This window comes from Zingiber officinale, chromosome 8A (assembly GCF_018446385.1).
Source record: "Zingiber officinale cultivar Zhangliang chromosome 8A, Zo_v1.1, whole genome shotgun sequence".
Classification (NCBI taxonomy): Eukaryota; Viridiplantae; Streptophyta; class Magnoliopsida; order Zingiberales; family Zingiberaceae; genus Zingiber; species Zingiber officinale.
This window is the reverse complement of record NC_056000.1, coordinates 41,744,218-41,768,269: the sequence shown is the minus strand read 5'-3', so window position 1 is coordinate 41,768,269 and position 24,052 is coordinate 41,744,218. Positions and strand designations below refer to the sequence as shown.

The 24,052-nt window shown below is 51.8% G+C and overlaps 2 protein-coding genes across 4 annotated transcripts; one reads left to right on the top strand and one right to left on the bottom strand.

Annotated features, from left to right (window-relative positions):
• The first annotated feature begins 18,736 nt into the window (after positions 1–18,736).
• On the top strand, positions 18,737–20,530 carry LOC122008615 (probable protein phosphatase 2C 34). Its single transcript, XM_042564407.1, has 5 exons — positions 18,737–19,189; positions 19,332–19,610; positions 19,738–19,855; positions 19,952–20,175; positions 20,277–20,530. The coding sequence occupies exons 1-5, from the start codon at positions 18,953–18,955 to the stop codon at positions 20,445–20,447; spliced, it is 1,029 nt and encodes a 342-aa protein (XP_042420341.1). The 5' UTR covers positions 18,737–18,952; the 3' UTR covers positions 20,448–20,530.
• A 15-nt stretch (positions 20,531–20,545) lies between these two features.
• LOC122008614 lies at positions 20,546–23,560 on the bottom strand. 3 transcript variants are annotated; one of them, XM_042564406.1, is made up of 5 exons: positions 23,168–23,560; positions 21,987–23,021; positions 21,721–21,815; positions 21,347–21,410; positions 20,546–21,277 (listed from the first exon to the last, which is right to left on the bottom strand). In XM_042564406.1, exons 2-5 carry the CDS (start codon positions 23,011–23,013, stop codon positions 20,691–20,693), a joined length of 1,773 nt encoding a protein of 590 aa, XP_042420340.1. In that variant the 5' UTR covers positions 23,014–23,021; positions 23,168–23,560; the 3' UTR covers positions 20,546–20,690. The 3 variants fall into 3 exon arrangements, with proteins under 3 accessions (XP_042420340.1, XP_042420339.1, XP_042420338.1); XM_042564405.1 differs by having other exon boundaries at positions 21,359–21,410; positions 23,263–23,560; XM_042564404.1 differs by having other exon boundaries at positions 23,263–23,559.
• Between the last annotated feature and the right edge of the window lie 492 nt (positions 23,561–24,052).

The window sequence follows — 24,052 nt, the reverse complement described above, 5'->3', positions numbered from 1 at the left end:
CCAGAGGATCGAGCTATGATGATGACAACGCCGAACAAAGAAGGAGCTGGACTTGGTAGAAGAGGAGAGGGCAAAGGCGTCTGTTCGGCTGATGGCATACCGTCACGGATGAAGCAAAACTACAACCGGCGTAATTCCCGGATCGTTCCAAGTCGGCGATCTTGTCTGGAAGAAAGTCAAGCCGGTCGGCGACGTCGGCAAGCTTGAAGCTCCATGGGCGGGCCCTTTCAAAATCATCAGCTCCGCTCGGGCGCGTATTATCCGGAGGATGAGGACGGACGGCTAGATAGGCCGTGGAGCGCGAACCACCTCCACCTTACCAGGCGGGGTGAAAGGTGTATCACCGTAAATCACCCTGTATTTCATTTTCGACTAAATACTTGAAATGCAGAGATGAAAAGTCAAAAGAGCGAATATAAGGCATTCTCATCGTAAACCGAAGGCCCCCGAGCTCCGGGAGGTTTGTATCCGAGGAATTGAACCCGAAGACCCAGTTCGGTAGAAATGCGTATAGAATAAAGCGACATTGAAATCGAAGACCCGGCGGTTCGGTAGACTGCATACTAGTGTGGAAGGAAACCAAAGCCTACTGCTTTCGGGATGATAGAGGAGGTTATTGCACGAGCGAGGCCAGTCGGCCGGTATATGGTTTTCGAGCCAAGTGCTCGACAACGAAGTCCCGAACCGCCACGGAGGTATGCGGATCAAATTGGCGCCAAACGCTCTAAAAAGGGAAGCCCGTACCATTCGGACGGATATAAATTATCCGAGCCAAAATGCTCGAAGCGACCCTGAGTTCGGCCAGTACGTTCTTGGGTAAAAGGGGCATAGGGATTATCCAGGCGAGCACCGAATAGTGAAAGCCTCCTGCCATCGGGTTCGCGGCGAATGACCCGTCTTGTTCGGTAGGGCATAAATATTGTTCAAGGCGGGATATGAAGGCCAAGGTCGCTTGACACAGTAAGGAGTCAACCTCGAGGCCGTCTAGCCCGACGTTAAACCGTAGAGGCAGCCGGCGTCTATAAACCCTCCGGCGGAAGACCGACGAGCACCGTCGTTAAGATCGAGCCGCCGATCGGCTATAAACATCCGCGCCGACGAGCACCGTCGTTAAGATCGAGAGCCGCGATCGGCTATAAACATCCGCCCGACGAGCACCGTCGTTAAAAATCGAGAGCCGCCGATCGGCTATAAACATCCATGCCGACGAGCACCGTAAAAATTGAGAGCCGCGGCGATCGGCTATAAACATCCGCTGACGAGCACCGTCGTTAAAAATCGAGCCGCGCCGATCGGCTATAAACATCCGCGCCGCGAAGCACCGTCATTAAAATCGAGAGCGATGGGCTATAAACATCCGGCGGAAGAGCGAATATCAAAGTAAGACCGTGAAACTACAAATATTAAAAATTCAGGCCGATTGGGAGTTGGTCCTCGATACTCGGCTTTGTGGACTTCACGCAGCGGGATCGTGCAAAGTGAGTAGGCTACCTCGCTCGGACCCTATGCAATGTGCCAAGCCGATCGGACGCGTGAAGGAGAACCCTTAAGAGCGGGATGACTCTAAGTATCAACGTTAAGCAAACAGAAGAATATTATGGACAATGAGTAGGAAAACAAACAAAGGAGCAGCGTTTCTTTAGAAGAAGAATTATGCCGAACGGCACCCACAAAAATTTTACATCCGCGAGCGGATGAAATCTGAAGGTACTCGAAATAACCCGCCTCACTCGGGGTCTTCAAAGCTGAAGAAGGCGTCGAGAATATCATCAATCATGGCCGCCAGGTCGGCATTTCCTCGGGAAGGTGGCCCCTTTCTTCAAGTATGTCACGGTGACCTTGACCGCTTGGTAAAGTGGAAGAGGCGTTGCCACGAATTTAGGCCGAACCTCTCCGGTGGAGGTATTCTGTGGTACGCTGGGCGACTCGGCTCACCCTCTTTATATTTTCGAGTGCTCGGGAAGCGGTTAAGGTGTCTTGAACAGCCTTGAGTCCACCTCGGCCTTTGTGCGTTCTGCCAAACGGATCTCTCGCTCGGCATCCGGCTCGACCTTTAGCTTCTGAGCTGGCGATCTAGGGTCCGGACTTGACTTTCATTTTATCGGATCATGAATCGCTCGCCTCTTCGGCCACTAAGCGCGCTTCACGCCCGTCCCCGCTTCTTCACAAGTCTTGGTCGGGCCACCTCCATGACGGATCGGCCTTCTTCCGTTCGGCCTCGAGGTTTGTTTCTCCGCTCGTGGCGGACCCCAAACAATTGAAGTTTTCCAGAGACCCTCCAGCTGGCTAGCCAAGCGGCTAGTGGCGATTTGCTCGGCCAATGTGTAAAGGAAATAATGAAATCAGGAATCAAATAGTGGCATGGAGCAGGAAGAAAAATGAATACAGGTGGCTTTCTTGCATGTTGTTGTCGCTAAGTTGCTTGCGTCATGAGGGCAGCTGAATCTGGCGTCCTCAAAAGCTTCAAGCGGGCCCGTCGAGTTATTTCGTGAACGGGGCTTGAGGGCCGATCGGCAGACGATAAATATTCCTCCGATGGGAATCGGAGGGTGGTCTTGATGGTTGGGTGGCCGTCGGCGCTTCCTCAGCCTGGCGAGGACTCCCCTATGGTGGAAGTTTCGCCCAACCGATGTAAGCGGCGACGAGTCCGGGAGGAGAGTCGGTGGGCTGCGCGGGAGGCGATGTCACAGGAGTCCCGATCTGCGATGGCGTGCGATCGGGCGAGTTACGCCGATCGGCTCATGTGGTTCCCCCTCTTGGGGTGGCGGAGGACCGGATCTCTTCGACGTTTTCGGCGAAGTTCTAGCGGTGGATCCCTGGACGGAATTCACTCGGCGGGGCCAGGAAAGCGAGATCCGCCTCAACCTCCGTTGAGCGGATGGGCAGCATCTCTTCGGTGACTCGCCCCCTCTCCGCATCTGCAGGCGGTGGGATGAGACCCCCGCGAGCTCCTTTTGGTGGCCGCCTCGATCTCCACGCCTTGATTTGGATGAGCGGTAGCTTTGGGCGCCACATGACTTCAAATGCAATAGGAGAAATTAAAATCAGTTAGATAAAAAGGTGAAGGAGTAAAGAGTCTCTTACCCATACGGTAGGGAAGATTGGCCGAGCGGAGATAACAAAAATATATACACCTTGAGAGAATCGTCGATCTTGTATCGTGACGGACAACCGTTATTTGCATGAAGATAGGTGGATTATACGAACTTGCCGAGCTCCGGCTGAGTCGGCACAGCGGTCTGCCATTTGGTTCGAAATGCCGGCCGCTCGGGAAGTCGGATGTAGAAGAAAAATTCCTTCCAGTGCTTGTTGGAGGTCGGCATATTATCAAAAAATTTAAAGCCTATTCTACTCTGGAAAATGAAAGTGCCCAACTCGGATTGTTTGGGGTAGAAGAAGAAGTGGAATATTTTGGGGTCAAGTGGGATACTATGCAGCTTAAAGAGGACAACCACCCCGCTCAGCAACCTAAAGGAGTTCGGCACAAGCTGGCCGAGCGGGATGCGGAAATAATTACAAACCTCCAAAATGAATGGATGGGTAGGAAATCTAAGGCCGCCCTGGAATTGGTCTAGAAAAAAGCAAATGGTGCCGATCGGCGGGTTATGGGGCCGATCGGACGGGTCGGCTATAATTATTTCGTGGTCATCAGGGATCCCATACGTCCGAACAAGACGCCGAGCGCCCTCTTCATCAAACCGACTCTCCATGGTCATATACCAAGGGCCATGAACACCAACAGCGGGCTCAGAGGAGCTTGCCATCTCGGAGAAGCAATAAGAGGGCAAGAAAACAGAGGAACGGGAACGAAAGAGGCAAAACGACTTGGGAGGACCTTGTAAACGAAGGGAGAAGACTCACTGAGAAGGAAACGGGCGGAAAAGATCACCGGTGGGGTGGTAGCCGCCGAAAAACAGGAACTGGATCGTCGGAGGTCGCAGCAGAAGAAGAGGCGGAAGGACAACGCACGAGCAAGCATGCGGCGAAGGAAGTAGACGGAGGCTTTATACTGCCGAGGTTGGTTGGCCTCCGCCGTCGGATGCAGGTCACGAAAGACGAGGCCCTCATCCGACCGTCTATTTCAAAGCAATCGCGTCCCATCGTACTAAGCATCGCCGCCACGTGAGAAGAGCCACGTGGCGCCTTGCCACTAGGCGCAATTAATGCGCGTCATACCGCGCATGCTGCGACTTAATGGGAAGGATTTGCATGATTTTCGAGAAGATTTAAGCAAGCAAACGTCCACGTTGAACAACAAGGCATCCGAAACGAAGAGCCGAGCGGCTGAATCCGGCATAAGGGCCGAACGGCTAAAAGGAAGATTATGGGCGGCCGCCCGCTCGGACACATATAGTCCAGTCAGTCGGACTCACTGCCTCCTTCGACTAGACTTGAAGGGAAGGCAAGTGATCCGGCAGTAAGAATGGGGGACCCACTTCCTGAAGGGTCTTAGCTTGAGAACCGATGAAGGGCTGACTAAGCGGTTAATGGCCGAGCCGATCAGCCGGGTTGGTCCGAGCGGAGTTAGAGATAACCCATCCATGGGGTTGGGTGTCCGACGCCAAGGCAGGAGGATCGAAGGGCCGACCGGGAGCCCGAACGGCAGGGGCCAAAGAGCCGAGCGGGCAACCCGCCCGGACAAAATAAGGGCGAGGGGACAAAAAGGTGGCCGAGCGGCCTATGCGCTCGGCTCGGGATATGGGATATCGGTAGAAGCATGTCTGATGATTAGGCCGTACACAAGATCGCACGATGGAGGATCTTGCCGTCACATCATGGAAAGGTTGATACAGTAGCAGTATGGCCTCAGGGACGCCTTTTCTGACGGATCCATATCTGGGCATGGCCCTTCTGAGAGACCCATGCCTGGGCATGGTCAAATGCAGGTGATTGCTTTGATTGGCGCGCCCAGGCTTCTTCGAGGGGTCTATATAAGGCCCAAATTTCTTCACCGGAGGTATGCACGTCTTCATCTTGAGGCCACCTTTTTGTCATTCCTCGCCTGACTTGAGCGTCGGAGGACCGTCGCCGGGACACCCCTCCCGGCTCGGTTTTGTTGCAGGTTCGCCGGAGCACTCGAGGATCCAGCAGAGAGCGCCACGTGCCCAGCGTCCGCTGACTCTTGGTTCGGACAGGATCAAATTGGCGCCGTCTGTGGGAAACGCTCCTGCATCCGATCGGAGACAATGGACGAGGCTGGACGACAACACACGGTGACGCTTTCAAGGGAAGAACTCGACGCTTTGGTCGAGATAAGGGCCGCCAAACTCATGGAGCAAAAACAAAAAGCATCCGCCGAGCGGGCGGAGCAACAAGCAACATCTGCGTCTGGTGGCCGAGCGGAAGCACCTCCAGTCACCGTAGCATTCCATCGGGCCTTATTTCGCACCCAAGCCATACCAGCCAGAGAGATAGGATCTTCCTCGGATGAAATGCCAGGCGGGATGACGAAGGAAGGAAAGCTCCCGGCGGACTCCTCCCGGCGGATCAATCGCCATTTTCGGAGGTTATCCTCGAGACCCTCTGCCCAAGCACTCGTGCCTCAACGATCGGCGAATACAATGGAACAACGGACCGGATGATCATCCAGGTAAGTTCGATATCTGACCACACTCCATCGCATACGGATGGAGTAAAGTGTAAGTTTTCCTTACCACCCTCTGGGATCGGCTCAGCGGTGGTTTCGAAGGTTGCGGACGGATCCATCACGAGCTTCAAGGAATTCGAGCGGCCTTCCTCCACCACTTCGCGAGTGGTGGCGTTATCAAAGACAAGTGTCAACATTCGCCATCAAGCAAGAGCCGAGAGAATCGCTTGAGGGCTATATTCAGCGATTCAACCAAGTGGCGATGGATATTCCAACGGCCATCTGAGGACGATGATGAATGCCTTCACACAAGGCCTTGTGGATGGGGACTTCTTCCGGTCGCTCATCCGCCGCCCGAGATTATGATCACATGCTACATCGGGCCAATGAATATATAAATGTGGAAGAAGCGCAAGCCGGAAAAAGGAAACTCCGCGCAAGACTGCTCATGCCGAGCTTGGACACCGCTCGTGCCACCCGGAGGACCGAGGGGTGAAGCAATTGATCCCCTCACGTCGGATCGCATACGCAAAGTGGGCTGCGCCGCCCAAGCCAAAGAAGAGGTGGACCCTATGTTACGCAAATTCCACCAGACGGATACACACAACACGAGGGATTCTGAAGCCTTCCCTTTGTGTCCAATCTGTTCCCGTGAAAGCCGAGCGGCAGTGCGCCTCCCATCGACAGAGACGTGGGACTCATGAAGCGTGACCGGACCCACCGAGGGGCGACACCGTGAACACCGATCGGCACCGATCCACGAGGCGGGAGAATCGCGGGCGTCGGAGAAGTCCACGACCGGTCGGCTCGGGAGGAGGAAAATAGGAGCAATACTTCGGGCGAGATCAGCGTTATTCTGGTGGGCGACCGGAGGAGATTCCAACCGAGCGAGAAAAGCGGGCGTCGTCATTGCAGATCCACGATCAGCACCAAGAGCGGCAAGTGAGGAAATCACTTCGGACCGGGGACTTAGAAGGAGTTGAAGTGCCTACGACGACGCTTGTTGCTCATTAAAGCGGTAATAGCAAATTACACCATTCACAGCATATTTGACACAGGGGCTCGGTCAACATCATATTCAAGAAGTTCGATCAATTGCAAATTGATCGAGCCGAACTGCCATGACCCGCTCTCACGGGTTTACAGACAAAGTTGATAGGTCGGACAAATCCGGTAGCCACCTCATTTGGAGAAGAGCCGCTCGGAGGACCGGACAATAAACTTCGTGGTGGTCGACTCTCCCTCATCCTACAACGTCATTTTGGGACGACCGGCGCTCGGCGAATTCCGAGCGGTTGTCTCAACCTTCCACCTGAAGATAAAGTTCCCCGTGGAGGACAAAGTAGGAGAAGTGCGGGGAGATCAGCTAGCAGCTCGGCGGTGCTATATAGAGATGATCCGAGCAGAAGCTTGTTCCGCTCGGAAGGCGCCCCGAATTGAGGTACACGCCATAACCGAGAAACCTCCTGCTTTAATTTATGATGAAAAGGAGGAAGTCCAGATCCATCCGACCCGATCGGAGGCCACGACTTTTATCGCCTCTGATCTGGGGAAAGAACAGAAGGAGAAGCTGATTCAATGCCTCCAACGAAATCATGATGTCTTCGTTTGGTCGACACATGAGTTACCTGGAATTTCGTCGAGCCTAGCGCAGCATGAATTGCATGTCCGACCGGACGCTCGACCAGTGAAGCAGAGAAAAAGGGACTTCAGCGCCGAGCAGAATGCCATTATCCGGGCGGAGGTGGAAAATACGCGAGGTGCAGTACCCGAGCTGGCTGGCCAACGTAGTCTTGGTCTCCAAGCCGGGCGGCAAGTGGAGGGTCTGCATCGACTTTCGAGATTTAAACAAGGCATGCCCCAAGGATTTTTATCCTCTGCCCCGGATAGATCAGTTGGTGGACTCCACGGCCGGCTGCGAACTAATTTGCATGCTTGATGCTTACCAAGGATATCATCAAGTACCGCTCGCCCGGGAAGACCAAGAAAAAGTAAGCTTCGTAACGGCTGACGGCACATATTGTTACAATGTGATGCCGTTCGGATTGAAGAATGCCGGAGCCACCTATCAACGCTTGATGAACAAGGTTTTCAAGGAGCAGATCGGGCGGAATCTGGAAGTTTATGTGGACGACATTCTTATCAAATCCGTTCGAGCGGCCGATCTTTTCAAGGATATGGAAGAAACCTTCCGAACGCTGCGCAAATATGGAGTCAAACTAAACCCCCAAAAGTGCCTGTTCGGAGCCAAAGGAGGGCGTTTTCTGGGGTATATAGTGACCGAGCGGGGAATTGAAGCAAATCCCAGCAAGATTAAAGCACTGCAAGACATGCCGCCCCCAAGAAATACAAGAGAAGTGCAAAGGTTGACCGGTCGGATAACCGCTCTATCGAGATTCATCTCCAGAACCGCCGACCGGAGCCTGCCATTCTTCAAGATCCTGTGCAAGGCTACTAAATTCCAGTGGGATGAAGAATGTGACCGAGCATTTGAAGAGTTGAAGACATATCTTAATTCTCTACCAGTGTTAGCCAAGCCGGTCGGGGGTGAGTCACTTTATATGTATCTATCGTCAACTGAGCATGCTGTAGGCTCAGCACTTGTGAGGGCGAACGGCGAAGAACAGCCGGTGTATTTTCTAAGCCACATTTTAAAAGATGCTGAATCTCGCTACACTGGGCTTGAGAAGTTGGCCTTTGCTTTAGTTCTAGCCGCTCGGCGCCTGCGACCATATTTCTTGGCTCATACCATTATTGTCCGGACGAACAGTCCACTTGGAAGAGTGCTGTTGAATCCAGAAGTGTCCGGACGGCTTATCAAGTGGACGACAGAATTGAGTGAATTTGACATCCAATATCAGCCCCGCTCGGCGATTAAAGCCCAATCCTTGGCTGATTTTGTGACCGAAGTGCAAAGGCCAGAGCCGGAAGCTATGTGGAGAATATATGTGGATGGATCCTCCACTCGGCTTGGAAGTGGGATCGGAATATTACTACTCTCACCTCATGAAGAAAAGATGCACCTATCCGTCCGGCTAGATTACAAAGCTACTAACAATGAGCGAGTATGAGGCTCTCATGGCCGGATTGCGGCGGCACGGCATGTGGGGCGCTCGGTGACACTCTATTCGATTCACGGTTGGCCTCGGCAACTTTCGGCACCTTGAAATCAGCGTATTCGGCTCAAACTCTCGTCGAGGCCTTTGAAAACTCAAAGCTACTTTCGAGAGGTGCTTATTGAGAAGATCCCGAGCGGAGAACCAGGTGCCGATGAGTTAGCCAAACTAGCGAGCTCAATAACGCCGGTCGCCTTCAACAACCAATTGAAAAAACGCTCTGGTGGCGCATGTCGATCGGATCAAGGCCTCGCATTTCCAGTGGTTGGAGGACACCTATTATAGAATTCCTCAGTTCGGGCACCACACCATCCGATGAATATGCGGGGCTCCTCGGAAGAAGAGCCGGTCGGTTCACACTCATCGGAGATCAGCTTTACAAGAAAGCGTGAGGACTCAGCTTACATCCTCCAGGAAGTACATCAAGGATCATGCGGGGTCATCCGGGCGGACGCTCATTGGCAGAAGATCCTCTTGGCCGGATACTTTTGGCCAACTTTACAAGCAGATGCCGCTCGGACGGTATCTACATGCCTTTCATGCCGGAAGTATCACAACTTCTCCCACCGACCGGGAGAGGAGATGAAGGCATCAACCATCTCATGTCAGTTCGATCAATGGGAATGGATATTGTGGGTCCATTTCCGATGGCGACCAGGCGAAATTTTTACTAGTGGCGGTAGACTATTTCTCCAAGTGGGTGGAGGCCGAGCAGCTAGTAAGAATATGGTTAAAAAATTCATCGCAACACATCATTTGTCGGTTCGGCATCCCTCGCCGACTAGTGTCAGACAACGGGCGGCGATTCACAGGGAAGATGTTAGAGGATTGGTGCAAAAGCTACGGCATTGAGCAACATTTCACGTCCGTGGCCTATCCTCGGAGCAACGGTCAAGTGAAGTCGCACCGGGAAATTCTTCGTATTCTCCGCTCGGCTCGACCATTTGGGAAGGAGTTGGCGGGATGAATGGCGTCTTGTGGGCTATCCGAGCGACGCCAAAAGAAGGGACGGAGTCACACAGTTCCATTTGGTATATGCGGTGAGGTCATCTGGTCAATCGGCGTTGAGTCGGCCAGGATCGAGCTATGATGATGACAGCGAGCGAAGAAACATGGAGTGGACTTGGTAGAAGAGGAGAGGGCAAAGGCGTCTGTTCGGATGGCATACCGTCAGTGGATGAAGCAAAACTACAACCGGCACGTAATTCCCAGATCGTTCCAAGTCGGCGATCTTGTGCGGAAGAAAGTCAAGCCGGTCGCGTCGGCAAGCTTGAAGCTCCATGGGCGCCCTTTCAAAATCATCGAGCTCACTCGGTAGCGTATTATACGGAGGATGAGGACGGACGGCTAGATAGGCCGTGGGCCTTGAACCACCTCCCTTCAGGCGGGGTGAAAGGTGTATCACCGTAAATCACCCTGTGTATTTCATTTTCGACTAAATACTTGAAATGCAGAGATGAAAAGTCAAAAGAGCGAATATAAGGCATTCTCATCGTAAACCGAAGGCCCCGAGCCGATCGGTAGGGAGGTTTGTATCCGAGCAGAATTGAACCCGAAGACCCTGTGTTCGTAGAACTGTATAGAATAAAGCGACATTGAAATCGAAGACCGAAGCGATTCGGTGCATATACTAGTGTGGCGGAAGGAAACCAAAGCCACTCGTGATGATAGAGGAGGTTATTGCTGGAGCGAAGGCCGGAGCCGGTCGGCCGGTATATGGTTTTCGAGCCAAGTGCTCGACAACGAAGTCCGCTCGGCAGGAGGTATGCGGATCAAATTGGCAAACGCTCTAAGCGAGCCCGTACCATTGGACGGATATAAATTATCCAGGCAAAATGCTGCGAGCGGACCACAGTTCGGCCGGGAGTCGTTCTTGGGTAAAGGGGCATAGGGATTATCCAGGCCAAGCACCAGAATAGTGAAAGCCTCCTGCCGATCGGGTTCGGCGAATGACCCGTCTTCGTAGGGCATAAATATTGTTCAAGCGGGGATATGAAGGCCAGGTCGCTTGACACAGTAAGGAGTCAACCTCGAGGCCGTCTAGCCCAGGGCGTTAAACCGTGAGGCAGGCCGCGTCTATAAACCCTCCGAGCGGAAGACCGAGCGAGCACCGTCGTTAAAGATCGAGAGCCGCTCGGCTATAAACATCCACGCCGACGAGCACCGTCGTTAAAGATCGAGAGCCGCGCCGATCGGCTATAAACATCCGCGCCGACGAGCACCGTCGTTAAAAATCGAGAGCCGCGCCGATCGGCTATAAACATCCGCGCCGACGAGCACCGTCGTTAAAAATTGAGAGCCGCGCCGATCGGCTATAAACATCCGCGCCGACGAGCACCGTCGTTAAAAATCGAGAGCCGCGCCGATCGGCTATAAACATCCGCGCCGACGAGCACCGTCATTAAAAATCGAGAGCCGCGTTGATCGGCTATAAACATCCCGAGCGGAAGAACGAATATCAAAGTAAGACCGTGGAAACTACAAATATTAAAAAATTCAGGCCCGATTGGGAGTTGGTCCTTCGATACTCGGCTTTGTGGACTTCACGCAGGCAGGATACGTGCAAAGTGAGTAGGCTACCTCGCTCAGACCCTATGCAATGTGCCAAGCCGATCGGACGCGTGAAGGAGAACCCTTAAGAGCGGGACTGACTCTAAGTATCAACGTTAAGCAAACAGAAGAATATTATGGACAATGAGTAGGAAAACAAACAAAGGAGCAGCGTTTCTTTAGAAGAAGAATTATGCCGAACGGCACCCACAAAAATTTTACATCCGCCGAGCGGATGAAATACAGAAGGTACTCGAAATAACCCGCCTCACTCAGGGTCTTCAAAGCTGAAGAAGGCGTCAGGAATATCATCAATCATGGCCGCCAGGTCGGAAGCGGGAATATGCATTCCCTCGGGAAGGTGGCCCCCTTTCTTCAAGTATGTCACGGTGACCTTGACCGCTTCGGCGAAAGTGGAAGAGACGTTGCCACCGAATTTTAGGCCGAACCTCTCCGAGTGGAGGTATTCCTGGCGCGCGGCTGCTAGGCGACTCGGCTCACCCTCTTTATATTTTCTGAGTGTCGCTCGGGAAGCGGTTAAGGTGTCTTGAACAGCCTTCAAGTCCACCTCGGCCTTTGTAGGCCTCTGCCGAACGGATCTCGCTCGCGCATCCGGCCTTTAGCTTCTTAGGCTGGCGATCTAGGGTCCGGACTTGACTTTCATTTTATCGGATCGACAATGCTCGCCTCTTAGGCCACTAGCGGCTTCACGTCCCGTCCCGCTTCTTCACCAAGTCTTAGGTCGGGCCTCAGCATCGGCGGCCTTCTTCATTCGGCCTCGAGGGTTTGTTTCTCCCGCTCGACCGGACCCCCGACAATTGAAGTTTTCCAGGAGACCCTCAGCTCGGCAGCCGATGGCTAGTGGCGATTTGCTCAGCCCAGTGTAAGGAAATAATGAAATCGGGAATCAAATAGTGGCATGGAGCAGGAAGAAAAATGAATAAGTGGCTGCGCATGTTGTTGTCGCCAAGTTGCTTGGCGCTCATGAGGGCTTGAATCTGGCGTCCTCAAAAGCAACAGCGGGCCCGTCGAGGTTATTTCGTGAGCGGGGCTTGAGGGCCGATCGGGACGAATATTCCTCCGATGGGAATCGGAGGTGGTCTTGATGGTTGGGTGGCCGGCCGGCACTTCCGCAGCCGCAGTCGAAGTTTCGCCCAACCGATGTAAGCGGCGACGAGTCCGGGGAGGAGAGTCGGTGGGCTGCGCAGGAGGCGATGTCACAGGAGTCCCGATCTGCGACGGCGTGCGATCGGGCGAAGTTACGCCGATCGGCTCATGTGGTTCCCCCTCTTGGGGTGGCGGAGGACCAGAGTCTCTTCGACGTTTTCGCCGAAGTTCTAGCGGTGGATCCCCGGACGGGGGAATTCCCAGCTCGGCGGGAGCCGAGGAAACAGGATCCGCCTCAACCTCCGTTGAAGCGGATGTTTCAGGGGCGGACTGCGCCCCCCTCTCCCGCATCTGCCGGGCGGCTGGGGATGAGACCCCGCTCGGCGAGCTCCTTTTTGGTGGCCGCCTCGATCTCCACGGCCTTCAGTTTCAGATGAGCGGTAGCTTTGGAGCGCCACATGACTTCAGCTGCAATAGAAGAAATTAAAATCAGTTAGATAAAAAAGGTGAAGGGAGAAAAGAGTCTCTTACCGGGAAGATTGGCGAGCGGGAGATAACCCAAAAATATATAACACCTTGAGCAGCAACTGGTCGATCTTGTATCGTGACGAGACAACCAGTTCATTGCATGAAGATAGGTTGGATTGCTTCGAACTTGCCGAGCTCTGCCATTTGGTTCGAAATGTCGGTAGCTCGGGAAGTCGGATGTAGAAGAAAAATTCCTTCCAGTGCTTGTTGGAGGTCGGCATATTATCAAAAATTTTAAAGCCTATTCTACGGAAAATGAAAGTGCCCAACTCGGATTGTTTGGGGTAGAAGAAGAGTGGAATATTTTGGGGTCAAGTGGGATACTTGCAACTTAAAGAGGACAACCACCCCGCTCAACAACCTAAAGGAGTTGGCCGGGCGGGATGCGGAAATAATTACAAACCTCAAAATGAATGGATGGGTAGGAAATCTAAGGCACCCAGGAATTGGTCTAGAAAAAAGCAAATGGTGCCGATCGGCGGGTTATGGCCGATCGGACGGGCCGACTATAATTATTTCGTGGTCATCGGGGATCCCATACGTCCGAACAACGCCGGGCGCCCTCTTCATCAAACCGACTCTCCATGGTCATATACCAAGGGCCATGAACACCAATAGCGCAGAGGAGCTTGCCATCTCGGAGAAGCAATAAGAGGGCAAGAAAACAGAGGAACGGGAACGAAAGAGGCAAAACGACTTGGGAGGACCTTGTAAACGAAGGGAGAAGACTCACTGAGAAGGAAACGGGCGGAAAAGATCACCGGTGGGTTGGTAGCCGCCGAAAAATAGGAACGGGATCGTCGGAGGTCGCAGCAGAAGAAGAGGCGGAAGGACAACGCACGAGCAAGCATGCGGCGAAGGAAGTAGACGGAGGCTTTATACTGCCGAGGTTGGTTGGCCTCCGCCGTCGGATGCAGGTCACGAAAGACGAGGCCCTCATCCGACCGTCTATTTCAAAGCAATCGCGTCCCATCGTACTAAGCGTCGCCGCCACGTGAGAAGAGCCACGTGGCGCCTTGCCACTAGGCGCAATTAATGCGCGTCATACCGCGCATGCTGCGACTTAATGGGAAGGATTTGCGCGATTTTTGAGAAGATTTAAGCAAGCAAACGTCCACATTGAACAACAAGGCATCCGAAACGAAGGCGCGGTGAATCGGCATAAGGCGAACGGCTAAAGGAAGATTATGGGCGGCGGCCATCGCTCCGGACACATATAGTCGATCGATCGGACTCACCGCCTCCTTGACTAGACTTGAAGGAAGGCAAGTGATCCGGCGATAGTGTATAGGATTTTGGTAACGGATCCAGATGAAGGGCGACTAAGCGGTTAATGGCCGAGCCGATCAGTAGGGTTGGTCAGCGGAGTTAGAGATAACCCATCCATGGGGTTGGGTGTCACGGCCAAGCGGGGAGGATCGAAGGGCCGGCCGGAGCCCGAGCAGCGAGGGCAAAAGGCGGGCAACCCGCCGACAAAATAAGGGAGGGACAAAAGGTGGCAAGCGGCCTATCGCTCGGCTCGGGATATGGGATATCGGTAGAAGCATGTCCGATGATTAGGCCGCTACACAAGATCGCACGATGGAGGATCTTGCCGTCACATCATGGAAAGGTTGATCTGATGGCGGTATAGCCTCGGGGCGCCTTTTCGACGGATCCATATCAGGCATGGCCCTCGGCGAGACCCATGCACAGGCATGGTCAAATCTGGTGATTGCTTTGATTGGCGCCCAGGCTTCTTCGAGGGGTCTATAAGGCCCCAATTTCTTCACCGGAGGTATGCACGTCTTCATCTTGAGGCCACCTTTGTCATTCCTCGCTGACTTGAGCGAGGGCCGTCGCGGGACACCCCTCCGGCTCGGTTTTGTTGCAGGTTCGGAGCACTCGAGGATCCGAGAGCGCCACGTGCCCAGCGTCCGACTCTTGGTTGGACGGGATCAATAACCATTCCGCGGCACCGCTATGCCGACAAGCGAATATCTTTAATGTCTCATTCTGCGATCGACCGCTCGGTAGCATGAAACTTGTTGCCTCTTTAATTCGATTAACCATCCTTTGCTCCGCGCCTTACCTCAAAGGGGTTTTCGCTGGATGAGCCGCCGGCTCGTCTCTTGATATTTATCGCCTGGTGCTCGGCGGCGGTTATTATGCGGTCGGTAGCGGCTCGATTTTTAACGGCCTCGTCGGCTTCGCCGGACGTTTATAGGCCTGGCTCGTCTCGATATTTATCGTCGGTGCTCGGCCAGCGCGGTTATTATAGCGGTCGGTGACTCTCGATTTTTAACGACGGGGCTCGTCGGCTTTCCGCTCGGACGTTTATAAACGCCGGCTCGTCTCGATATTTAACGTCGGTGCTCGACGGTAGCAGGGTTATTATAGCGGTTGGCGCGGCTCTCGATTTTTAACGATGGGGCTCGTCGGCTTTCCGCTCAGATGTTTATAGCCGTCTCTCGATATTTAACGTCGGTGCTCGACGGTACGTTATTTATAGTCGGTGGTGCGACTCTTGATTTTAATAGCGGGGCTCGTTGCTTTTACTCGGACGTTTATAGGCCTTCTCTCTCGATATTTAACGTCGGTGCTCGGCCGCACGGTTATTATAGCCGGTCGGTATGCTCTCGATTTTAACGAGCGGGCTCGTCGGCTTTCCGCTCAGACGTTTATAGCGCGGCTCGTCTCTCGATATTTACGTCGGTGCTCGGCCATGATTATTATAGCCGATCGGTGGCGGCTCGATTTTGCGACGGGGGCTCGTCGGCTTTTTCGGACGTTTATAGGCCGCTGGTCTCTCGATATTTAACGCGTCGGTGCTCGACAGTGCGGTTATTATAGCGGTCGGTGCGGCTCTCGATTTTAACGGCGGGGCTCGTCGGCTTCCGCTTCGGCGTTTATAGGCACCGGCTCTCTCGATATTTAAGCGTCGATTGCTCGACGGCAGTTATTATAGCGGTCGGTAGCGGCTCGATTTTAGCAGCGAGGCTGCGTCGGGCGGATATTTATAGCCGGTCGGCGCTCTGATTTAACGTCTGGGCAGAGGCGGCCTTGAGGCTAACTCCTTACGAGTCGGCGACCTTGGCCTTCATAACTTATCTCGCGAACAATATTTATGCTGACAACAAGCCGGGTCATTCGCTTCTGAGTTTAAATATATACCCCTCCGAGATCGTGGGGCCTTAAACTCTGGCGCTTGGCGGATAATTTATATGCCCTGCCGAGGGCAAGGGTCTTCTGTGATAATCCTTCGGCGGAGAATGCTCAATGTGTTTCCATCTCTTTGCTTCCTATCACAAGTACATAGGCGGCTAGCATATACAGAATAAATTACATCAGTGCACCTTTCATCCAACCCGATAAAATGGAGGTGATTTACACTCCGGTCGCTCAATTGCCGTCGTCTTCATCCTCCAATAATAGGCTCCGACGGGCTTCTCAATAACAGAGGACTGCCCAAGGGGCTTCAAGCTTGCCAACGTCAGGCTGGTTTGACTTTCCTCAACGAGATCGGACACGAAGCGATCTGGGGATTACTCGTCGGTTGTAGTTACGCTTCATCCAGCTACTTATAGCCATCGGTGAGCAGACTTGCCCTCCTCTTCTACCAAATCCGACTCCATGTTCCTCCGTTCGGCATTGTCATCATCGTAGCTCTGGGATCAGGGGACTCAACGCCGACTTCAACCGGAATGACGGTCTCACCGCCATATACCAAATGGAGCGGTGTGACTCAGTCCCTTCTTTTTGCGTCGTTCGGATGGCCCACAAGCCGCTGACACTTCATCCGCCAACTTCCTCCCAAATGGTCGAGTAGCATGCGAATCTGAAAATTTCCGGTTGGCCACTTGACCGTTGCTGTTGAGGATGAGCCACGGACGTGAAATGTTGCTCAATGTCATAGCTCTTGCGCAATCCTCTAACATCTTCACCATGAACTGCTTGGTTAGCCGGACACTAGTCGGCGAGGATCTGAACAGACAAATGATGTGTTGCCGATGAATTTTTAACCATTTGTTCATGATCTTTGCCGGCGACCCACTTGGAGAAATAGTCGATAGCCACTAGTAAAATTTCCTCTGTCCGGACGCTTCGGAAATGGATGAAACAATATCCATTCCTCATTGGTTGACAGGCATGAAGCAGCAGCGCCTTCATTTCGGTAGGTCGGTGGGAAGTTGTGATATACCGGCATGAAAGGCGGTGAATCTTGTCCAGCGGCGTCTGTTTGTAAAGTTGGCCAAAGTATCAGGCGAGGATCTTCTTAGCCAGGCGCGCCGGATGCCCCATGTGATCCTTGATGTACTTCACGGAGGATGTAAAGTGAGTCTTAGAGCTTCGCATTTCGATGTAGCGTGGCTTTCTTGTAAGGCGATCTCCGATGAGTGTAAACCGACAAGCTCTCCTTACGAGGCCATTGCGTATTCATCGGATGGTGTGGCGCCCATGGGCGCCTCACGATTGGCGATTAATCCGCTCGAGCGATGAGTCGCTCGAGGGCTTTCCTTCATCTCGTCTCGGCATTTCGTGAAGAAGATCCCGATCTACATGAGTGGGTGCGGCTTGAGTGCGGAATAGGGCGGTGGAATCTGGCGGTGGCAGGGTGCCAGCTCGGCCACGGATCTTGAGGTTGCTTCTTTGCTCTGGCCATTTGCCTTGTTTTGCTCCTGGCTTGGCGGCCCTCAACTCGTCAGGCGTCGAGTTCCTCCGTGGAAGCGTTCTGTATTGTCGTCGGTCGTCCATTGTTTAGTTCGGATGCGAGGCGTTCCGACGGGCAAATTGATCTGTCCAGAATCTTGAACCAGCAGACCCAGGCGCGTCGCGCTCCCATTTCTTGGTGTGGATCTTATTTGGTTGCCTGACTCGTGAACTGCGTAGTCGGGCGGGAAGGGGTTCCCGGCGACAAGTCAGGCAAACAAGCGGTGACAAGTGGCTCTCTAAATATTAGAATGCGTCCTCGTGAAGGATGAGGACCTTTATATAGGCGTGAGGCGAGTGCACATATCGAGGTGTACCGTGTAGCCCGTACAGTGAGGCTTGTTGGTGAGCTTCACGACCGTGCTACTGATCGAGCATGTCCTCGATGGGACAGCGGAACTGTCACATGATTTTGAGTATGACCGTATCACGAAGCATGCCACCTGTCGAAGACTTGTCTTTTTCCCCGAACTCCTGCCGGGCGTCCGACCGGCCCACGTCCACCTTCCGTCCGACCGGTCATATATGATGGTCCACTCGGGAAATTATCGGTAATGTGTTTTGTGGCGACTGTTAGCAGTATGCTTCATGTCTTCGGCCGAGCGTGAGGTCCGCTCGGCCCTACAGTCTTGCTCAATGAGCGCCGGAACCCCGACTTCTATAGGTGTGCCTTTTGCCATCGGCTAAACACCGGGCGGCCGCCCGGTGGGTCAGACTCCTTTCTCCGGTCGGCATAGTTGATCCGACCTTTTTCGATGGACCGTCCGGCTCTTTGACTTCCACGTGGCGTTGATCCCTTACAACGAGAATCCCTTGTTCTTACCGCCGGATCAATAATAATAATAATAATTATTATTATTATTATTATTATTATTATTATTATTATTATTATTATTATTATTAAAAGTTGTTTACGTGGATGGATTTAACATGCATCAGACGCACTCGAGTGATTGGGTGAAATAACATGGCCAGCGTCAACTCAACTCATTGTTAAAACTGGCCGAGCCAGCATCATTTACCCGCATGCCCCACTTGCTGCGAGTGGAACACGTTTCAGTTGGGACTTGGTCCCGGCGGCTGACCGACCCTGCGTTGGCAGCCACACATCATTCATTTTTTCTATGCGAGGCTGCGAGCCAATAATTAATTCCACACTGACACCCACAACCACACCCAGGGAGAGAGAGACAGGGGAAAGGGATTTATCGTTTTCCACCTCGTGAAATTCCGACGTCGCGACGCAGGACAAGACGGCCCGCCCTTCGCCTTCTGACCCACGCCGGTGAGAAGCCATGGGTTTCGGCGACGCCTCGCTTCCTCCTCCTAGACCGTCGATCGGATCGTGATCCCAGTTCCCAGCCCAGGGGCGAGGATGAAGGTGGGCTCTTTGTGGAAGTCTCTTCTGTGCACAGGGAAACGGAGGGTCTCGGAAGCTGACCCAGGCAGGGAGGCGGCCGACGACCTGCGACGGGAGGCCAAGAAGAAGAGCATGATCCTGCGCTCCTCCGGCTCACTGCCGAGTCCCTGCTCCAGGTCCAGCGCCTTCGCCTCCGTCTTCTCCCAGAGAGGGGAGAAGGGGATGAACCAAGATTGCTGCCTCGTTTGGCAGGTACGCACATGTTCGTCCTCTTTCCCCTAAAGCGAATCCATAGCGTAGTTACGTTAATTCAAAAGGCTTCCTTTGTGGATCATCGCCTCCGTCGCTCGTTCCTCGAGCTTAATTAACGATCGAGCATTGAATTGGGCACAAGGAATTCGGATGCCAAGAGGACATGGCGTTCTGCGGAGTGTTCGACGGCCATGGGCCTTGGGGGTACCATGTGGCCAGCGCGGTGCGGAGGGCGCTTCCTTCTTCCCTACTCTGCAACTGGCAGGAGGCTCTCGCAAAGGTCGCCGACGAAAAACTCTGCCATTTTGACCTGTGGAACCGCTCCTATCTCCTAGCCTGCGACGCAGTCGATAAGGAGCTGCAACTGGATCGCACGCTCTCCTTCCACAGCGGCACAACCGCGCTCACGATTGTCAAACAGGTATTGGTCACGGATTCTTGAAATTTTCTCCGACATGTCTCGTCTCTTTATAGCAAATTAAAGACATCAAAATCGCTGCCTTGCTTCAACATCAATAATCTCAACTCCGCCTTCTTTTTTTTCTCAGGGGAACCTTATTGTGATAGCAAACGTCGGCGATTCTCGCGCCGTACTGGCAACAGTGAACGAGAACGGAGGATTGTCTCCCGTCCAACTCAGCGTCGATCTTAAGCCAAACTTACCTCGTAAGTTGAATCCTCCTCCCCGAGAATCAATTAATTCGACGAACGCAATTACGTCGCTTCTTCTGACACTGACGTCGTCGACTCCGTCGACCTCAGAGGAGCTCGAGCGAATCACTCAGCGCAGAGGTCGCGTCCACTGCTGCGCGGATGAACCGGGCGTCCACAGAGTATGGCTGCCGACTGAGGAAGCACCGGGACTCGCAATGTCAAGAGCCTTCGGCGACTACTGCGTCAAAGATTTTGGTGTAATCTCCGAGCCTCAAGTGACGCAGAGGATCATAAGCAACAAAGATCGATTCGTGGTGCTCGCCACCGACGGGGTAATCCAAACGCACGCAGTTAATTGGCAAAAGCTTATCATCAAATCATTCGCTCAACCTCAAACTCAAACTCAAACCATCGTACGTCTTGTTGATTGTAGGTTTGGGATGTCATCTCCAACGAAGAAGCAATACGCATCGTGTCCGCGAGCAAGGACCCGAGAAGGTCTGCTCAGAGGCTAGTGGGGTGCGCCGTTCGTGCTTGGAGACGTAAGAGAAGAGGGTATGCGGTCGATGACTGCTCTGCAATATGTCTCTTCTTGCATCCTTAATGTGTGTGGGGCACATGATTCAGATAACCACACAAGTTATGTGGACTCATGATTCATCCATCATTCATCATTTGAGCCTTCAATTTACGTTGGTTATATTGCCAATTGAGTTGATTGATGTTAATGTCGGACAATATGAGCTTCTTGTATCGGCTAGTTGAGTCAACTGCGTAGGTATCGGTTAACTCATTATGGCAGACAGACTTAGCATTATACACATTCAACTAGAGGATCGATCGGATCTTAACCAACCAGCACCAATTCCTCCAATAGATCCTCCCACACCAATCTCTCAATCACCATACCCAACCCATCCATTTCATCCCCCAGCTCCAACCACTCTTCATCCATCGCCGTCGAGTCCGAATTCCCTACGTTGGCTTCGACTCGCTTTCCGACCAATAGCTGCCATGTCTTCTCGAGAAGCCCTTCGGCGCCCCACATCGGCCTGATCCTCGTCGTCGCCTTCACCCACGGACGCTTGTCCAGACACGGAGCGAGCATCGCCGCGAGGATCATGTTCGTCGAGTCAAACATCAGCTTCCTCTCCGACGGCGACCATGCAGCCAGCTTGCGGTATTTCTTCTCGAGCCTCGCAAACAGTGCCGGCTTCAGTGGATATTCCGACGAGTAGCATGCATCAGGAAGGTCACTGCGCTTGGCGTTGTGAATGCCGGAAGCAATCAGCATATCGAGCAGGTAACTGTAGTCTCTCTCCTCTTCGTCCCTGAATTCCTCTTCCAGAAACGATCGCTGCTCTTCTCCTCCTCCGTCGTCGTCGTCGTCGCTCAAGCGACAATAATCCACGGACCAAGTTTTTATATGTGCATCTGCCAACGACAAGCAGAATGCCATTAGTAAGAGGAACAAAGGTTTTCCATGCCATTTTACAGTTATACCAAGGAGATCACCGATTGGATTTTCAGAGCACGGGTGATGATTTCTTCTGCATACAGATGTTTCCTGAAAGCAATATGCGTATTAATTACTTCACCTTAAATACTGTTTTTAATCTCTAAAAATAAGTAATTAATGATTCGAGAGCTCTAGGTAAACTGGCTGCTACCTTATTATCTAAAACACAGAACATCAAGTTACCTTTGTTAATGGTTTCTTGATGATGTCTCAAGTCCAATTAAACAATGATACAAGACTACCATTGAGTGATTGCTAAGCAAGATATTTGTGAATAGAATATCATAATGTACAGGCTAAGGCTAGAAAGAATTAAAAGATCTTATGATGAATGATTTATTGCATTTAGCTTACGCACCTCAGTGATTGAGCAGGAAACTTTAATATTCTCTGAAATCGCATTATGCACCAACCTTTGACATTTCTTCTCACTTGGGTTGCTCGATGTATTATCTGCATCCACATAAACAAGTCTAAGTTGATTAGTGAGCATAATTAAGAAACCATACTACTTAACATATTCAATTAATAGATCAGTTTGGTTTTAATGATTTGTACAAGCTCAGATCAAACTACAAATCTTACTTAAAATGAATCCTGTTGCAATAATTTTTTTTGTATTACCTCCGGGTGGCAATTTTCCTCTTTGATTGAAGTTCTCATTCCTCCATTTAAGTCCATCATCAGGAGTACAGAGCTGCTCATCGCCAAATTGACGAATGTTGCTAAAGGTTCGACTTGCATAAGTTGCCGATAAAGCAGGAAGAGCACTAGGCATTGGTTGATTTATAGAGGAACTATCTTCAGATCCCCATAATGCTCGAGTATCTATTCTTGTTATGTTATCAACAGAATGAGCTTCCAGATCAGTTAAGTAAAACATTTCAGCCAAAGAATTTGAGCCTACGCCACAATATCCTGCCCCTTCAAAATGATTATTGGTCTTCGTCTTCAAATGTCTAGACATGATCTTCTGAGAGCTCTTATATCTATCGAAAATCAGGTTTCCTCTTGAGCTTTTTCCATTGTAGGTCGCTGAGAATCCAGATTGACTCGCCAGTCGTCTGTTGGTTGACTGAGTAGGAGATTTAAGAAGAATCCTTCTGCCCCTGCCGGAAGAAGTACTTATTCTGGATTCCAAAAGAACAACAACATTTGGATTCTGAAGATTAGTGGGCGTGCCTGTTTTTTTCCCCGACCAACAGCATACTTCACCACTTTCAATCTTAGAACCCTTTGACGGATTGAAAAATTTCAACTTGTTTGCAAACCACTTGATATGCTGAAAATACTTTCTCAACGAGAATTTGGGTTCTCCGAAGACATCCAACAGATGACTCCTGCGATAGCACTGGTCTCCCAAATGCTTGTATTCTTCTTTTCTTACTTCAAGCTTGCAATGTTCAAAGCTTGGGAATGCCTCGGCACCTAGTTTCTTGTTGCTTCGATCAATTTTTGCTGTTCCTGTTGCTTCTTCACGCACATCTTTGAACTTTTGGTGCATAGCGTTGCTCGTCCAAGTCGAACCATCTTTTCTGGTCAGGAACTCTTGTGAACCAATGACCGGAAGATCAGGAAGACCCATTAACGTTGCAATTACACCAGGCGAGTACCATCTATTTTCTGCTTCTCTGGGGACATCCTCATCCATGCGTTCCTCTGTTGGTAACAGAAAGAAAATTACAACCACGCATAAAAGGTATTTGAAGAACTGTAATCCACTTGCTTTAGCCCTGAAAACTTGTTGGATTTGTCTTTCAATGTTAAATCTATTATTTAATTGAAAGAAAATATAAGAGACGGACAGAGTCTTATAGCGAGTTGATCTATCCGCGTGGCGGAAACGCATCCAAATAGTAGGGAAGGAGCAGAGCGGATAGAGAGATGATCCAGTCCTCACCGGAGATCCTCGACGCCAAGTCCCCCTTCCTCCTCTCCGCCGTCGCTGCTGCCTGGATTTCGCGAACTACTCCACTCCGCTCCAAATCATCTCTCCCCGGCCCAGTCGGGAAAGGAACCATCTTAAGTTGAGATTGTAGATGAAATCGTCCATCAATGCTCTCCTCCTAGCTAGACGCTATCGAGTCGCCCGAAGAGAAGGGAGGAGGGGAAGACGATGGTAAAGTAAGTAGCGGAGCGGAGGTTCGGGAAGGACAGTGAGGTCGTTGGACGCGCGCGCTTTGTCGTCTGCGAGCTGTTGATTACGTTATTAAATAGTGCTTAATCAGATTAATGCAAAAGTGTCCCACCTAATAATAGTAATTATTAATAATAATAAAAAGAAAAAGGCATCGTACTTTTATAGGCCTATGGATGAGTGCTAGTCAGTGTCCGTGTACCACATGGCTGGTTCTGCTGCGTTGCCCTTTTCCGCCTCCTCATGCTTTACGGTTAATCCATGCAATCGATTCTCTCAGTCTATATTACATCCGTGATGACTCGGATGAAGGCTCTATTCACAAGCACATCTCGAGTCGGCTAATAGCGATGGGATATATTTTACTCTTATCACATCCTGAATCAATTGGACATATCTTAGGAAGTCAATTCTCCACTCAACCAAATACTTACCGGATTCTATTTTTCATCGTAATACAATTGACTAATGATGATCGGACGTACTCTCTAGAGTTCAATCTGAGCTCCCTATTCATGACTCATCTTTTGACTAGGAGTCCAATAGACATGTC

Coding starts and splice junctions, on each gene's coding strand:
- LOC122008615 (XM_042564407.1), top strand. CDS start 18,953: ATGAAGGTGGGCTCTTTGTGGAAGTCTCTTCTGTGCACAGGGAAACGG. Junction 19,611..19,737: donor CGCTCACGATTGTCAAACAG/GTATTGGTCACG, acceptor TTTTTTTCTCAG/GGGAACCTTATTGTGATAGC. Junction 19,856..19,951: donor TCTTAAGCCAAACTTACCTC/GTAAGTTGAATC, acceptor CGTCGACCTCAG/AGGAGCTCGAGCGAATCACT.
- LOC122008614 (XM_042564404.1), bottom strand. CDS start 23,383: ATGGTTCCTTTCCCGACTGGGCCGGGGAGAGATGATTTGGAGCGGAGT. Junction 21,816..21,986: donor AGGAAAATTGCCACCCGGAG/GTAATACAAAAA, acceptor ATGTGGATGCAG/ATAATACATCGAGCAACCCA. Junction 21,411..21,720: donor TTTCCTGCTCAATCACTGAG/GTGCGTAAGCTA, acceptor TATTGCTTTCAG/GAAACATCTGTATGCAGAAG.